This window comes from Agrilus planipennis, unplaced genomic scaffold, assembly GCF_000699045.2.
Source record: "Agrilus planipennis isolate EAB-ADULT unplaced genomic scaffold, Apla_2.0 scaffold247, whole genome shotgun sequence".
In the NCBI taxonomy this organism is placed as follows: Eukaryota; Metazoa; Arthropoda; class Insecta; order Coleoptera; family Buprestidae; genus Agrilus; species Agrilus planipennis.
In genome coordinates this window covers 432447-450473 of record NW_020442433.1, presented here as the reverse complement: position 1 = coordinate 450473, position 18027 = coordinate 432447, and the positions used below count along the sequence as shown (strand labels likewise).

At 31.6% G+C, this 18027-nt stretch overlaps 2 protein-coding genes across 6 annotated transcripts in view; one reads left to right on the top strand and one right to left on the bottom strand.

Annotated features, from left to right (window-relative positions):
* The window catches only part of LOC108740256 (oxysterol-binding protein 1-like), a 14698-nt gene extending 9568 nt beyond the window's left edge, over window positions 1-5130 (bottom strand). Inside the window, exons 1-2 of one of the 2 annotated variants that reach the window (XM_018474512.2) lie at window positions 4891-5130; window positions 212-277 (exon numbers count right to left, since the gene is read on the bottom strand). In XM_018474512.2, coding sequence (XP_018330014.1) covers window positions 212-277; window positions 4891-5033 — 209 coding nt within the window. In that variant the 5' untranslated portion in view covers window positions 5034-5130. The remainder of the gene's footprint in view (window positions 1-211; window positions 278-4890) is intronic. The other variant, XM_018474513.2, reaches the window with a different exon arrangement.
* Window positions 5131-5726: 596 nt separating this feature from the next.
* On the top strand, window positions 5727-14859 carry LOC108740248 (integral membrane protein GPR155). Of its 4 annotated transcripts, XM_018474498.2 has the most exons (13): window positions 5727-5923; window positions 6102-6193; window positions 6253-6542; window positions 6599-6915; window positions 9412-9533; window positions 10066-10231; window positions 10291-10530; window positions 10627-10835; window positions 10899-11038; window positions 12222-12516; window positions 13213-13408; window positions 13471-13772; window positions 14335-14859. In XM_018474498.2, exons 2-13 carry the CDS (start codon window positions 6174-6176, stop codon window positions 14525-14527), a joined length of 2490 nt encoding a protein of 829 aa, XP_018330000.1. In that variant the 5' UTR covers window positions 5727-5923; window positions 6102-6173; the 3' UTR covers window positions 14528-14859. The 4 variants fall into 4 exon arrangements, with proteins under 4 accessions (XP_018330000.1, XP_018330001.1, XP_018329999.1 ...); XM_018474499.2 differs by lacking the exon at window positions 5727-5923 and having other exon boundaries at window positions 5930-6197; window positions 6599-6804; XM_018474497.2 differs by lacking the exon at window positions 5727-5923 and having other exon boundaries at window positions 5930-6197.
* The last annotated feature ends 3168 nt before the right edge of the window (window positions 14860-18027 follow it).

Here is an 18027-nt window from a genome sequence, read left to right as displayed (position 1 = left end):
TCAAAAAATTAATCTGAAAGTATAGAAAGCTAGCCCAAAAGCTGTAATTTTATTTTTTTAAATAATAACGAAACAGCAATGAATGAAAAAATAGCATATTATGAGTATGAGATTCGTTTTTATAAAAAACGGTAAGGTAGCAGTAAGTTACGGAATGTTTGTGCAGGGCTCTATATATTATTGCTTTCACCAACCAAAACCACAAACTTACCCCTTTTTTCTGCGTCGTCTTCGAATTGATAATGTCGGCACCCCACCATTGTTTTTGTGTTCAGCCCTGCACAATACATTCAGTTTAATTTTTTGCATTTTATTAAACAAAACAAAAAAAGAACAACGCGAAAATGACATATTATTACTAGAACTAGTCGTAAATTGAATTATAAAACGATGGACACAGTTATTCATGGACCACTTTCGATAAATACTTTTTAAAAAGATAAAAATTACTGCAAAACATCAATTAATTTGTGTACACATACATGTGCTGATTGCTGCTAGACAACCAGATTATTTAAACATTTTAAAACTTTAAATTAGAATATCACAATCACTTAATACGTGTATGTATACATATTATATAAATAACATAATCGGACAAAACTGAACAGAAAAATGTAGGCCTAATATAAAAGGTGTTACAGCTACCAGTTATTTCTTGTTAGACGCAACCACCTCGCTTTGCTGGGCATAATTTAATTATATTAAAGAACATTAATCGTAAGACCAAATTTTAATTAAATCTGACCACAAACATAAATGCTCCATAAAAGTCCCCCCCCCCCAACCGTTTTCACCTCTTAAGGGTTGAATTTTGAAATCTTTCCTTGTGTATATGTTACCGAAAGATGGAATTTCCCTGCTCGTGCCCTGGTTACACGTTTGCTATATAGGGAAGCGTATGTCTGTACTATATGCACCGAGTTAAGATAAGTACTCAAAAGGTACAATGACGGAGAACGTAAACAATACCGCTTGTCGATCGACTAAAGTAAACATCAACAAAACTACTACTACACTATGTTTAGGTGCATATCACAATCATATAACAACATTTGTTCATTGCTGATAGTATTTAAAGTACACCTCAGCATGTGGGTACACAAAAGAAACAAACAAATGTAAGTTTCTGATAAAGCCAAATTTCCACGCCATCTTTGAAGTGATATCAAGGCGCGTTACTTTTCTTACACAGTGTAAACACACACACACATCCGTACATTACAAAATTGTACGAAATTCGAAGACAACATTTTTTCTGAACTGAGAAAAAGCTTGGCAGATACCAATTCTGACTAGCATTGTGGCGGGCAATTGTATATATTTTTTTGTAGATATTTCTTAAGCATTCTTTTTCATTATTTTACTTCAAATCCATTTCATTTCAAATATTATTTCAATTAATTTCAATTTCTTATCTTGTACATACCTTGGTTTCCTTTCATTCTAAACTCTATTGTTCTCTCAATCACTTTTACCTGGAATTCCAACTTCAACCATACATGCATGCACTCCCATACTAATATCTAGTTTTACCCTTAATTGCTTTCTATTGAACTGCTTAATTCTACGTATTCCTACAAACTAGTGTCTTCACCCTCTCTCTCACTACTTTTCCTTCTAGAACATTCTATTAAATTTACTAACAACCCTGTCCTATAAATACTCCAAAAATTTCATATCTTGAGTTTTGCTTTTTCAGTGCGAGTCCCCACCCTACTTCTGCGATGGGGCACCTACTCACACCCACATCATCTCTCCCCAAGCACTCCCATCCCCATTTACATCTCCCTCTCCCCAATATAGTCAAAATCTTTCCCTTGGGACGGTCTACCGTCTACTGCTACCATTTGTAAGTGTTCCTGCTTTCATCTACTCTGTTTTATTATTGTATTATCTTGTTCTTTTTGTTACTTTGTTTTTGTATGTCTGCTTCATTCTCTTTGTGCCTTTTTGTTACTTGTGTTTTCGTTTGTTATTGTTGTACATAAAATGTTATGTGTTATTGTTAGTGTTTTCTTGGTTTTTAAATAATATTAACCCCAAAAGGCACTAAACCATTATTTGTGAAACATTTGCCCGTAAACAGCAACCTACAAAAACAATTCGGCTCTGTAGTACACTCCTGTCGAAGTCACCGACATAAATCTACTAACAGTAGAAAGGTAGAAACTCATTTTCCTAATTTGGACATGAAGACTTCAATTGCCCTGAACTAGGTATATATATTTCTAGCATTACGAATAATAAAAAAAAACAACGAAAATGGTATAAAGAAGTTCATGATGGTCAGTATTATTCTTGCCAAACGCAAATCCACTACAAGTGGTGTTTACGACGCCGTTTGTAGGATTTCAGCGAAAATGGTGATTTATTGCGTGGGGTATGGATGAAAGAATTTGTAGAATACGGGAAATGGAATTTCGTATGATTTGTATTTATGAAACAAGTAAACTCTACAAGCATTTATTTATCGTTTTATTTGTATACCTATAGATTCCCATTTAAATGACCTGAAGTTTTGAAATTGTGGATTATTGCCTTGAGAAGACTAAATTGGTAACCCTTTCGGATGAGTAGGATATGTAACGCTTATTTTCAAGAGAGACACTTCAAAAGCAGCACATACAAAAAAGAACCTCTAATTTTATATCAAAAGGTTTGTTTTCAATAGGCACATGTGGTACAATTGGAAGATAACATACAAATGGATAGTCTTGTTTATCAAAGTTCATAGCTTGTGAACGTTGAAACTCAGACAAACAAGATTTCGTACTTAGAAGAAAAATAAGAAAACAGCAAAGGAATATGAAAATAAAACGCATGAAAGATTTAATTAAAGTAATTTCAAAAAGTGAGCACGTGACATGCAGCAACACAAATCTAGATTCCATCTTTTAAGGTATAAATTATAATTAGCTTTTTATTATATTGCAAAATTAAGCGGGTTCTGTTTTTTTATAGGTTTTCTTCTACATTTTGTTGTACAGCATAAAAAGAATTCTGCAGCAGAACCTGGACAGCACAAATATCTACCAATTAAGCAATTTACTCATACAGTGTATTTCTAATCTCCCAAGTCTTATAACTTTTTACTTCGCATTGCCAAATACTCGCAAAATTGGAAAATGGCTGAGTAAATTTAAATGTAAGGCAGGTTTTCCATCAGACGTTTTAAATTTTTTAATGGAAGAGGTAGGAAGGGATCCACATTGGAAATGTCGTTTAGAAAGCAAATATTTTGGGACAATAACCTAGGAAATATCGTTGGTACGGTATATTGTGTCGGCGTTGAAGACATACACGAAACTCCAGCGACTGAAGCCTTGTTGTTTCAGATAGTGTCATATAGACAAAATTTGAAATGTGTAGTTAGCTACTTTTTCATTGACAAATGAAATACTAACGTACAGTGGCCATTAGTTAGGTGTTCCTTAAGGAATTTGTTGGATGTTGCTATAATTGTAAAATCAATTACATCTGACAGAAAAACTATTAACATATCGACAATAAACTGGGATTATGCATGTATGGTGATAATGTCGTATTATTATTAATATCACCTTTGTGTATTGAAAAGGTGTACTATGTGCTAGATACGTATCATATTAACTTATTAATTAATTAGTTAAATTAATTAAATTAAATTAACGCGAAATGCGTTTGCAGAAAAGCAGTTATATTCAAATAGTGTTAATACAGATGGGTATACTTAAAAAAATTGGATGTAATTCTAGGAAGGGCGATATTGGCAAATTTCTTATCTTCCACTTCTTTATTTCAAAAATAAAGTTGTGAATATGCGTTTGGCAAAGGTTACAAATCTCCAATAAGAATTCCTACTATGGAAAGAAACAAAGTATTTACTTTATATGATGATACTAAAAGCAACAATTCCCATCATAGCTACCTAGGTATTAAAAAAAAACACAAAATCATGCAATATTTATGAGTTTTGTTAATCGTTGCATTTTGTTCCGTTCGGATATTATTCATAGCATAAGCATAGCACTTCGCACTTGTAAATCATGGTTGCTCCATATCGTAACCTTTACTATTCTTTATGGGCGACTTTTTTATGGAGTGGCGTAACGAAAAAAAATGTACAAATTACGGTGAACTTAAGTTTCTTATTCCCCGATTCATCCCTGTTCACCTTCAAACGCCCTGACTGACTATAACTCCTATACCTATTTTCTACCGTAAGTATTTCATATGAAACTTTATTGGTTTACAAATATACAAATATGGATGTTAATTTTTCTATTTTTGTGGTATTTGCATGTAAATCCGTGCAACCTTTGCTCTCTTCACGCACGGACCTATGGTAGAAACGTACATATAATAATAAGTCTAGAATTTTTTATTTACTAAATTTTGTGTTGTGGTTTGTTACGAATCTTTTAAGATTTATTCTAATAATATTTATGACAAGCACTGCATGACTTTTAACCCATATACTATTAGGTCATATGTTTACAGACTAGCAGGTCATTAAAACTAATAGTAATTAAATTGTTGTAACTTTTTAGCATAAATTTTACGAAAATGTTTAAATAAAGAGATACTACAATTTATAGAGTTCATTATATAATCATATTTAACACTTTACAAATAATTAAATGGTGTAAAAATTAAAAACAAATACCTATACTGAAAACGAACAAAGTTTTACATTTCTAATAAACTAAAATGCGTATGTGTTGAAGTATTTCCAGAACATAATTGCATTGTTGTTTTTTTCTATTCCACTATAAAAGCAAGTTTCAATTAAAAACTATTTGATAATACAAATTTATATTGATTTAATAATAGATATGCATGTTAGGTGGCCTTCACAAAATTCATTATGCTAGAATTGTTGACATAATAACTGAAATTAGCACAAACCTGTAATAAGAAAGTACTCCATCTTGTAAAACAAACCACCTCTTTTGATATCCTTTTAAATAGTTAGTCCATTTAAAAAGCCAACCTTTTTTCACAAGATCACTTTGCTTCACAAGAGACTTATTATTTAAACTATCACCCATATTAACACGTTTCCTACACTAGTTTTCACTTAATCAGCTTATATCGACATGTCGACCATATTGAGCTTCGAACTGTCAAGTCTGGTCAAGTCCACAGATTGACAATTCTATGGTCACAGTTGTTATCGTTGTCGTTATCATAGACATATAATAATGGACGTGCCTTAACCGTATGTCGTAATAATTTCTTGGCTGGAAAAGAGTGAGAGAGATGGTGTATGGTTTCGGACTAGTGCTATCTCTTTCATAACACGCTTACGCACTATCGTGAGAGATATGGATATTGTCCGAAACTTCATTTCATCTCTTTCTTTTATTGTACCACAATTCTGACGGAACGGAATGTCCATTAGTAAACGTCGATGGTCGTTATTATGTGGATGTAGATAGATAGATTGTCGAGCATAGATGTCTTTAATGGATGTCATAGACAAATAGCTATTAAGTGACTTGTGATGTATTAGGATATAAAACCGTTCAGAAAATTTCACAAAATAGTATTTATGGTAGAGCGCTGCGATTGCCATGAATGTAGTCAGTCCTCGTATGAATGCAAGTAGAAGTCTTCACCGTAGACATGGTCTTGGCCCGTCGAAATTTGATACTATAAAATTCCATCAATCTATATTTTTACATGCCAAAAATGACAAAATAAAAAGTAAAATGTGCAATCAATAATATTTTCAAATTGGTAACCATGAATTCATAACGCTCGTACTATTATCCCTTATTTTAAGAAATTTTATGATGGGCATTAAACTAGTAGAAATGCTAGTGGAACGTACTCCTAGACACCACCACGATAAAGTTATAAATTAAAATGCACAAATGTCAAAAAATCAGCTGATTTTGAAGTTTCTAAGTTTTGGTTAGAATGTGAATATGACGAAGTAGGTAGTATTGTTTCTTAATAGAAATGATTAAAATTTGTGATATCATGTACAAAATTATTCAATTATACAGAATTAATTTGTGGTCGAGTATTTTAAATGGAATTTTATTTTTTGCTTTACCGTTTGGTAGTTTGTACAGAAATCATAGTATATTTTGTTTCTTATAATTATAAAGTAGTAACACACTGAAAATGGATATCGCAACCACTAACGATGCTATGGAAAATTTATATCCAGCCCTTGCACAATGCTTTGCAATAATAATATGTGGGTAAGTGTGTCATATTATACTTTTATTATTACAAATAATGTTCCATTTTGATTAGCTACATGGCTGGTCGTTTTAATCTTATATCAGAAACTGAAGCAAAGGGTATTCATACTTTTGTGGGGATATTTGCTCTACCATCACTCATTTTTATGTCACTGGCGCAGCTGGATTTAACTACAGTTAATTGGACATTTCTTTTGTCTATATTATTGGCAAAGAGTATTATATTTTTTACTGTGATTCTTATAACATTATTAATAGGAAGACCTCGTAATTATGGAAGAGCTGGAATATTTGCAATATTTTGCACCCAAAGTAACGATTTTGCTATTGGATATCCAATTAGTAAGTGATTATATTTTATTGTTTATGAATGTTAACTAATTTTATATAACTTATAGTTGTTGCATTGTATAAAAAGACACATCCAGAATTTGCATCCTATTTATATTTAATGGCTCCAATCAGTTTGGCAATTTTGAATCCTATTGCGTTTATATTAATGGAAATTGGAAAACGACAAAATCTTCTTACCGAATTGAGCATTAACAGGACTGAGGAGAATTTGACAACTGATAAAAATTACATACTGAAAACAATTATTTCAGTAATAAAAAGCATCTTTCTTAATCCTATTATTTTTATGACTCTGCTGGGAATAGTAGGAAATTTAATTTTTAAACATCATGTGCCATGCTTATTAGGACAAATATTAGAGGTATAAAGTAAGCTAACTTGCTTAGCAGATAGAATATAGTAATTTACTGAAAGCTTTAAAACAATTAAAAACCAATTAATTATATATGAGGTTCTTCAAGCTGACGATGAGTGGTACATTAGACGTTTTAGGGAAACTAAGCATGTAAGAGATTGAAAATTTGGCAATGGAAGTTATCGAGGCTGATTTTTTTTAACTAAAATAATTTCTGTCGTCCACTTCTAGTTATACTTCAAAGATAAATAACTTCGTTTCCTTAAATGGCTTCTACCATATTTTATTTTGTCATTCGATTCCTCTTCTAATCCTTCGATTTTTGTAGATTTTTTTTAGTGCTTTATTTGAAAATTTTTGAGTAAATTTGGTTTTTTGTCTAAAATAGATAATTTCACTAATTTTGTCATAATAAAAGTGTGCCATGGACAAATGACACCTACCGCAATTGTTACATATTGAAAACTTATCTTTCGTTTATTTATGGTATAAAAATAGAAGATGAAGCTTATAATAAATACTTCAATTCACATTTAGTTAATTTATTATTTAGGGAAGTTATAGAAAGAACATGTATAAGATTTAATGAACCGTATCCCCGTTTAAATATAAGTTTATCAAAGTCCAGAATCTGCATCTACAGGATCCCCTATCACTCCTTGAATTTTCTGAGACAATTTTAATGAAGTGCTAGGAAGACGAAAATTTCTTAACAAGAATTATCTGGTCGAATGAATCTTGATTTTCAAAAGATGTCTTTAATAGTCATAAAGAACATATTTGAGCAAATAAAAACTCTTATGCCTCTAGCGAACGCGGATTCCAGTACAAATTTGAAGCTAAATTTTAGTATAACATTAGCATTAAGACATGACACTTAACTGGTACATTCAATATTGTAAGTCATTTTTTTGTGGAAGTTTTTTTTCTATAAATTGAATAATTTCAGAAACTATTCATCGTAGGCATACAAGTAGGTTATAAAAGTTACCTTAAAATTTTGTGTCATAGGAATTCGTAGTTCCATTTAAAATAGTAAAGTTGACATCAATTTCCGGTATAACTGAAAGCGACCAACGGTTGAAATTATTTTAGTTAAAAAGATAACGATAACACCCCTACTGCCCAATTTCCAAATCTTTTACATGCTCAGTTTCCCTAAAACGTGTAATGTACCACTGAATTTTAAGACATCTGTATGTGTTCCACAAAACTTCAAAAAACGAAAATAATAAACTTTTAGCCCCTGGGAAATTTCATCGCCTGACTATGAATGTATATCTAGACTATAATGGCTTTATAGACAAAAATATGTTAAAACCATTATGGCAAATTACATTAAACCAATAACGCGATAGATGGATGAAACTACTGTTTAAACTGCTCCATAAACAGTCATCCCAGAACTAGTGCACAGTGCAAATATTTAATAGATGAAAGTTTTTATAATGATTTCTTAATAAAAAGAAAATTTTAAATTAAATAACCAAAAGAAGAAAGCCAGAGTATATACGTTAAACTGGATAAAATTATGTGCAATTTTAAAACAGTTTTTACAAACCAATAACTTAAAAAAAGTATATAAGCTCTTGGATACATCCAGAAACAAGAATAAAAAACAGTATAATACCTACATATTACTATAATAAAAAGTATTTATTTAGAAACAAATCTAAATATAATGTAATATTTTGTAGCATGTATATATATATCCAAAGGTAAAATGTCTTAGACGGTAAAATGTTTAGTGTCCCGCATTCCGTTGCATCAAATGAGATTGTAAACACTTTTTTATTAATAAAAAGAAATCATTTTTAACATTCTGTTCGCACATTCATTCTGTTTTGATGTACATAGTAATGTTGTGGCGTTCGTACACCCATTTTTTTTTTATTTTGCATTTTCGTAAGATAAAAATTTCTTTTGCAAGTATGCAGTAATATTCATTTGCATTGATTTTTAATTTGTCACACTCTTCAATCACTTTAGGGTTACACACCCATATTCATGCAGATTAATCTGTGGTTTTTGTAAGTGTATAAAACAAATGAGCAAATATCATTTTAGTTAATTATATGCGAACTTATGTTGTTGCATTACATTAGATTTTGTTATTACGTTGTATAATGGCAGAGTATGTTTTTCCCCTTAGCGATGCCCGTTATTCCACATACACTTAACTGGCGTGCATTTACATATGTTTCTATTTCAGCGCTGTTAAGCCTAAATACTTTACATATGTAGGTATACATGCTTACTAAATTACCTGACTGCCTTAATTCAGAATTACTTTTAAATCAATGAATAGAAGATATATCGTATTATATTTAGCGTAATATATAGGTATATAGATAATCGTTATGTAATACTGCTCCTCAGCTCTCATGGACAAATCGCCACTGCTTATAGTAATTTACTTTTGTTGCGACTTTGTAAACATGCAATGATAAATATCTAAGTTTGGAACAGCTAAAACGTTTTATTAAGAAGTTTAAATTGTAGGTCATGGGTTCTGCTTTTTCGGCCAGTGCTTTATTTCTTTTGGGACTTCGAATGGTTGGAAAAATTCATAAATTAAAGGGTGCTACGTTAATTTTACCAGGAATATTAATTATAGTAAAACTGTAAGTATATAAAGGGAGAGGGGGTGACAGCTGTAGTCCATCAAAAAAACTTTTTCAAGTTTATAATAATGAAAATTTATTTGCGTTTCATAGCTTACAATGTGGCGTTATTCTTTTTTTAATATTATTATTATTAGTATAAAAGAATCAATGTTTTGTTCAAATTGGGCTTGTTAAGGCTCCTTTTATACCCTCCCCACTTAATACTCTTCTGTTAGGCTCAACTCTATCAATTCCCTATCGAAAGTTGTATAGAAAGTAAGAGCAGCAATTTCTCATTTATTAAATCGGTTCTGTCCCTGAAACGCTGATGATATGGCGTAGCCGCTGCACAACCTTTACAATTATTTGAAAGTTGTCTATGCAATTAATTAAAATGGTATCGATAATTAGGAAAAATCGTTAAACAATAGCTTGAGATTTTGTATTATTTAAGTATTTAATCCTCATATTGACGAATAAAAAGCCATCTATTTTTCTACGGTATTATTACTAAAATAATTTGTGTTAATGCCTGCTGTTTGCATTGCAGTTTATTTTTACCAATAGTGACACGTGAAATAATAAGTTCCTTACATGCCGGCTCAAATGCTTCTGAAACGTTACATTTAAGTACCTATGGTTTTTTATATGGCACTTTTCCATCAGCACCAACCGTTTTTGTTTTTGCAACGCAATATTCTGTGGATATAGATTTGGTAACTTGATTATAATTTGCTTCTATTTTTTTATTTTGCCTACCATTCAAATTTGATAGGTAGCCAGTGCCATGGTTGCTTGCACCTTTATGAGCGCTCCTCTGATGTTTGTGTCGGCCAAAATGATTACCTTAACAAACACGGATCCATCGAATTATATAAAACAATTGAACGATTTTACTATGGATATCAGTATTGCAGGCTTAGTTGTTGGTGTATGGGTGATAATGGTTTTTGTCTTAACTAAAAAGATTTTCAGGATTCCTCAAAGAGTTACTACATGCTTGTTGATCTCACAGGTTAGACACATAAAGTAATTAACTTGTATACATAATCAAAATAGTTTTTTAAAGCATTATTCAGAAAAATAGTTGTATATTTCTAATGAATTTTAGTTACTAAGTTGCATTGGGGCAATATTATGGAATGTCTTCGAACATAAAGAGGGATGGACGAGTTATTTCCAGTTTATGATTTCTACAGTGGGTATATATAGTTCTCGAATTTGGACTGCTCTTTTGGCACTGACTCTACTCCTTTTACAATATCGTGGTTTATGTTTTATACTTAAACTTCAACCTTATTTTGGTGTTGTGGGTTGGGGGTAAGAAATTATTTTAGAGTGAAACATTTGCGTAAATAAACTTATTATAATTTGCTGTTTCAGGGTTCCTACTTTATTTTCAGTGTTGTTTTTACTTTTTGATAAACAAAATTCTATTCCCTATGACAAAAGAAATCCAAACTTTATTTATGGAGCACCCCAAGCAATTGTAACAATATCTCTGCTAGTTTTATCTTTCATAGGTATGTGAGGTTTCTTACTTTTAAAGTATTTTATTATTATTTTTTTANACCAAAACTATTGTCAAAAAAGTAAAATTTTAAGAATATATCATTTAATTTTATCTAGACGTTTTATATAATAAATTATAATTGCTATTACAAGTACGCAACTTAAAATAGTTTTGCAATTTTTTAAAGTGTTTCCGCTTACATTTTATAAATCACTTAATTTCGATTTGCGTTTAGACTTGACAACTGAACATAATTAATATTAATATTGGTGACGCGAACAATTACGGTGAAATGTATGACATATTGAACAACTAAATAAATACGTAATATAGTACATTTTATGTTTGGCATAGAAACCATTTCTTCTAATTTAGAGGGGTTGAAAAAAAGTATGTACCTACTTAAAACAACCAAACCGAGGCCATATCTAAACGAATCAATCAAAAATAAGGATTCCAAGAAATAATCTTTTGTTAGCTTACAGTAGCAGTATGAATACAACAGAAAAATAAATTCGTTGTTTTTGATATGGGCTCACTTGTTGTTTTACTTACTTTTTTCTAACCTTCCAAAACCAGCGGAACGAATGGCTTCCGCATCCAACATTCATACTTAATTAACACAGTAAAATGTAGAGTGTAAAAAAATTTCAGGAAAATCTCGGTGTCACCCCTAAAGTAAAAAATACCTTTTAATTTAATAGCGAAATAAGATTACAATTATATTTTAATATTTAAAACCCTCAAAATTATAAAGAAATTATGAAGTCATTTAATTTACTTTCACATCATGGATTTTCGTTGCTGACACCTTTGGCAATGTTGCGTATTGAATATAAACGAGTAATAGAAGCCAGTGTTCGGTGATGATATATCACTGTGACGTTACCAGTTCTTTGCTCAGTCAAAATGGCTATGCATATGTAGATATTTCTTTTATAAATTGTTTTAAAATATATTGTTAAGGTACATTTTTTTCATGGAAGCATAAACATTTAAAAATCAATAAAAAATTTCCAATTCAGTGTAAATTGTAAATACTAATGTAATTAATGTCTTTTTAAAAGTTCGTTTAGGTGCCCTGAAATTTCTCTAAAGCAATTCTACATGGCTTATTTAATATTTTATTTCAAATTCAAGACCCTATCTAATACTTCAGTTTTATGTAGACCTTAAATGATTTTTATTTTCAGTGACGGTGGGCTCATTGATTCTTCATCAGAGACATAGTGTTCGTTATTCTCGGTATTTGAATTTAGCTAACGACATTGCTTCGACGTTTAACCAAAGGAACTCTCACGATGATGCTGAAAGTAGTAGTAATTTAGTAGATCCTTGCCCAAATAATTCCGAAGATCTTTTCGAGCATGAGAAACGTAATACATTGTCTACAATTAAAGAGAGCACTTCTGACCAAAGTGTGCGATCCACTGTCACTGATATTGAAGATTTGGGGGGTGACAGTTTTGTGGAAAATGACGATCAGAGGTATTTATTATAAGCATATTTAACTCATTATGATTCACGGTTAGGTAATTATGAAACATATTATTAGCCGAAAAAGTAAAATAAGTCGCTTTTTTATGTTTGTAATAATTTAATGCTAAACTCTACAATCGTTTCGGCATATTATGTCTTAAAAACGTACAATAATATAATACGAGGGCGGCTGAAAAGTTTTGAGCCTAAGTACAATTAAGTGTCACTATTCTCCCGCTCTGCATGTCACTAATTGCGAATACTTACAATAGTGTAAATACCGAGTTTCATATCATCAGCATCATTATGCTTTTCGTAATTAAATAATAAAATATCACCAAGTCATCCGCACATTGTTCGAAATTAAACACCTTATGAAGAAAACCAAAACGACGGAAATATTTGAGAATATGTCTAAAGTTTTTGGGGAATCTGATCCTTCATTTGCCATTATAAAACGGAGCCGAGAATTCAAACATGGCAGAGAGTCGCTGGAAGACGATCCCAGGTTAGGGCGTCCAATCACTTCTTTTATTGAATGAAATATTGAAAAAGTTAGAAAAAAAAATATTCAACGTCGCGATAAAGGCCCTAATTGACGAAGTTTGTTTATATATTTTCGCCTAGACAAGGAACGAATTTTGGATAGCGAGAATTATAATAGCACCGTATCAATTTTTTTTATAATTTATATATATATTTTAGTATACCACAAAGTGCAATGTGCCCTGCACGTTTCTCTTGTTGTGATTCTCAGAGATCTCGTTGTAATACTGTAATGCAGTATTATGAAGGGGAAAGTGCAAACATCGAATACATCGAAGAAGAACCGGAAAGTCATGATCTTCAAGTCTTATCACACATAGTTTTATTGATATTTCTTCTGTGCTCTATGTTTGTGGTTAGTGTATTTTTTACTTTTGACGAGTATTAAAATTTGCTGTACTTGTAAATATCATTTAGGGATTGGCATTATCCGTTTGGACGCTTATTATGGAAGGAATGTCAGGGATTTACATAGAAATCTCATTTTTGGATGCTACCCTTAATTTCGGTCAAAGCATAATTGTATTCGCAATATTTGGTTTAAATACCAAAGAGATTTTCTTACCACTTTTAAATTTTTGGACGAAACTAACATTTGGAATGAAAAAATTGACGCTACCAACCTGGGATGACCTGGAATACGACACAAAGCATGTATGCGAGCAGTTTAGAACGCATCATTTAGAAAATTGTAGGAAAGAATTAGCTAAAGATAAAAGGTAGGTTTGAATGTATTAATAATTTTGGTTTATGCAGTTTCACATTATTTCGCAAACGATTACATTATAAGTCGATGCAGATTGAATTTAATATTATAATTAATAATATGCAATTGAACGCGGGCCCCTAGTTTTACGCACCGGTATTCACTAATGCATTGAATTTAACCCTTCAAAAATTCAAAATGTCTCAATGGCATTATAATTGAAACACAGAGTATATATAGAAGAAAAAGGTGTAAACAATTTTAAAAAATACCGAAAGGGTTCGTGGTTTCTAGTCGTCAAAAACTGTAACCCTCTTTTCTGCAATAGGTATAGGAGCTAAAAGTAAAGTTTATTGTGCCAGTAGTATGTTACAAAGTAAAGGATATACAATTTTGACTTTGAATCCAAAACGGCTAAAATTTAAAAGAAGTCTATCAATTTATACTCCTCGAAATAAATAGAGTTAGATTTAGTTTTATTTTGTGTTTCTTTCCGACGCATCTGTAGTATCTCTATGTGGTAAATTCTTGATACTGAAGATATTGGCTAATTTGTTTTTGTTTCTGTTTTATAGATGGCGATTAAAAGTATATAAGAATGTATTTTCTGGAAAAGATTTTGTGAATTGGTTAATAGAATATGGCTTAGCCAGAGATAGAATAGAAGCAACAAATTATGGGAAGCGCCTTGTAGATGGTAACGTTTTAATGCACATTAATCAAGTTTATCATTTTTATGACAGAAACTTGCTATACACTTTAAATTAGGCTTATTTTATGGTAATATCCTATTACCTGCATAGAAGAGTCCACGCTTATTTCTTTCATCTGTTACGTTTTATATTTTAAGCATAACGGTGTTGTTAAGATTGTGATTTTGGTATCTGTGAAAGATGCTATTGTCAGATGCCAACTTACTGTATGTTTTTTGAAATGTAATTTTTAATAGTTAGCATCAACTTAAACCAAAGTTTAGAAATATTTTTTTTATTTATTGTATCTAGCGAAGTTTATACGTCAGCCATGGTGTAAACTTCTAATGTAGTAATGTAATTGTTAAAATAAAGTGAAAATGTAATAAAAAGTTGCGTAACATGGAACATATTTTGATTGAAAAAATAAATACATTTGGGCATCGTAGTGAAAATATGGTAGTAGTGTTTGGGATGTTATAAGGTGCACAAGTGGCAGTAGCGTAAAAGTGGCTTGCTGCAGTTCAATGTGTTCCAAGCGTTTTGGGGCCTCCTGTCTCAGCAAAAAGTATTAATAGTTGAACAGAAGTTTTTATTTGTATGCATTGCATATAGCTATTGCGATTAACATCTGCATTAGCAAGGTATGTGCTTATGCTTATTTTTATAGGTCTCTGAAGACTTTTGTATAACCACGTCGTTTTACTTTTGTTACTGTCTATTATTGGTTAGATGTAGACCACAGTTGGAAAACTCAAAACTAGTTTGAACTAATTCATTATTAGAAAATACCACAAATGGCGTGGTGAGCGCCATCTGTAGTACGATGCTACATTTTAGCATTACGTATGTGCCAACAAGGTTCATTTAAAAATATGGATATCTACTTGCTGAAACGAATTCCGGCGTAGCTCACCTCAACGTGGAAGGCACGTTACCATAATCGAATAAAATAATTCGAAGTGGTCTGGAACATACGTAATCCCAAAATGTAGCATCGTACTACAGATGGCGCTCACCACGCCATTTGTGGTATTTTCTAAAACGCGCTGTTAAAACAGCAGGTAAAGGTTGGTCGGTGTTCTGTCGGAGCTGTCTGTGACGCGCTGATGAGATCCAAAAAGATCGAAATCGCTATCCTCGTCTGGCAGTTTCGATAGAATACAGACCACTTCGAATTATTTTATTTAATTCATTATTCACAGAAGGATTCATACATTACCATAATATTAGAATAGTTATTGACACAGCTTCATCCAACACTATCGTTCTACCTGATGTAGTATTAGAACGGCAAATTCGTCCATTGAGGAAGAGAATGATCTTGACTATGGATACCGAAGAGACCATCAATACAGTAATATCAAATCCTGGCGAAACTTTCCGTCTGTATAGGTTATAGTGATCTTAGAGAAAAATCAAGTATGCTGAGGCATTTTGAGCAAGAATGTATGACGATCGACTACTGGTGAGGGCTGTTGAATCAAACAATGTAACCGCAGACAATATTGGAGTATTATCGATACCCTTAGCTTCAACTAAACTGGTTAAACAGTTCAATTATCGCCTCAGGGATAAGCCACACAACTGGAAGAGCTACTTAGTCGTTTTCAACATTTCGGTAGGAAGAGGTTTGACATACTACTGCATCAACACCGAAAGAGCAAGGCAGTCATTGTCAAAGTAAATGCAACTTTAGTTAGATTTAGATATCTTTTGAAAATCTACTCTTCCACGGAGAAAAAAACTTTAATCAGAAGATTGGACTTCTTATATCAGCGCTACCTCTAGACTACGATAATTTAGCTATATCTAAACCTTGTTAATCAACCATTACTTGATTGCGCTTGACCAGTAGAATCGTACAGACGGCTCTGGAGGAATTACCCGCCTTGCTGGAGAAGACAAGTGCGTGCCTGTCGACGTTACCTTGTGGGTCGAAACGTGTGATCCTTAAATTATATATGTTCATTCAATAATGCACGCTAGGACCTAGAGAATTGAAATGAATACTACTTAACACAAGAATGGCTGACAAAACGATCAGCGTCGGGTGTGAGGTAGATGTAATAAATTTTAATAATTAGGTAGCAAAAGTGTAGCTCTGCAGCACCTATATACATACCAGTGACATTCAAAATATGTTGTTGATAAGTAAGTTTAAAATTTTAATTTGTTATTAGTTATAGTTATAGTTACAGTCCACACAAACCAAGCCAAAATGTAATGCCCTCAGCAGATATTGAATTCACTTATAAAGTAAATGTGATTCATTTGAAATACTTCCATTTAAAATGCAAGTACAAAATACCCATTTCTATTTTGCTTTTAGATACTTTTTTGGGAAAAGCATTTTGCATTTTATTTTTTTAGACGTATTTTCTATTGGCAAAATGGAAAATACTTTATTGAGTTATGTTTTACTATAAACATTGATCAAACGTTATAATAATTTAATAAATGGTCCTGACCAGGATCAACAGGATAAAACTAAAATTTAGAAATTTCATTGCGTAGAATGATGATGAAAAGAAGTTTTTTTCGTCCCTCGGAAACAGTATTTTTTCTCGGGATTAAAGGTACCCTATGTTACTTTCTGCACGCCTAACAATGTGTGTACATGATGATTGGTTGAGTACTTAAGGCGTGAAATAGTAACAAACAAATAAACAAAGTCACATTTGCAAGCTAAAAATGGAAACAAAAAGACATTCTATGGATGCCTTCTAATATATGAACCGAAGAGAACGAAAAAAAGATGCAATTTCCTTCAAAATATTGTGATTTCGATATTATTTTCTGGTCTGTTTTGTCATGGTCCTTGAAATGTCAGTCCTAAACTGACAGACATCAAAGTCACGACTCAGTACTTGTCAAATCACCCGGGTCAGGTGCTTTCAGCAAGGAACGTCGAAACGTCTCCAACTACGAAATTTATTTTAGATATTTTACGCTAAAAAACCTATTTTTTTCAAATTAAAACAGGTCCTAAAGGCAAATAAGAGAGCATGAAGAAGAATTGTTTGTTGTTCAACTGAGAAAACTTGTAAAAGATGTAAAAAATATATCAATAATTTCAAACAGTAAAAAGAAAAAAGAAAAGTGAATTTTACTAAATGTTTTAGCAGTCAGTGATGATGTAAACACCATTACTCGAAATTAAAATCTCGGGTATTAAAAAGATGATACCATTCAGAGTTAAACAAATGTCCATGTTTTCATAAAAGTATACTTAAAAAAATCGAATACTAAAGATATTTAGCAAACAGAAATTATATTTGATTTTGGATTTAAATACTTTTAACCAACCCATTTGTATATTTAATGATTTTTACTGATATTTGTTTTGTTTTTTTTTTTAAATTTTTTAACCGAGCTATAAGCTACACCCTACAGTTATAGGTTTCATATTTTTAATAGATCCATACGTCCTCTCAACGCTATTAAAATATGTATAGTTTTTTATTTCGTTTTTCGCTTTATTTCAATAATCTTCAACAATGATTGCCACAGAATCATGTCATATTTAGGATAGTTTATTCAAATAAAACACATAACTAAACAGCAAAAACTTAC

Excerpts from the sequence above, each read along its gene's own strand:
- LOC108740248 (XM_018474497.2), top strand. The coding sequence starts at position 6,118 with ATGGATATCGCAACCACTAACGATGCTATGGAAAATTTATATCCAGCC. Across the intron at positions 10,232-10,290 it reads ATTCTGTGGATATAGATTTG|GTAGCCAGTGCCATGGTTGC; the intron begins GTAACTTGATTA and ends CAAATTTGATAG. Across the intron at positions 11,039-12,221 it reads GCTAGTTTTATCTTTCATAG|TGACGGTGGGCTCATTGATT; the intron begins GTATGTGAGGTT and ends TTTTATTTTCAG.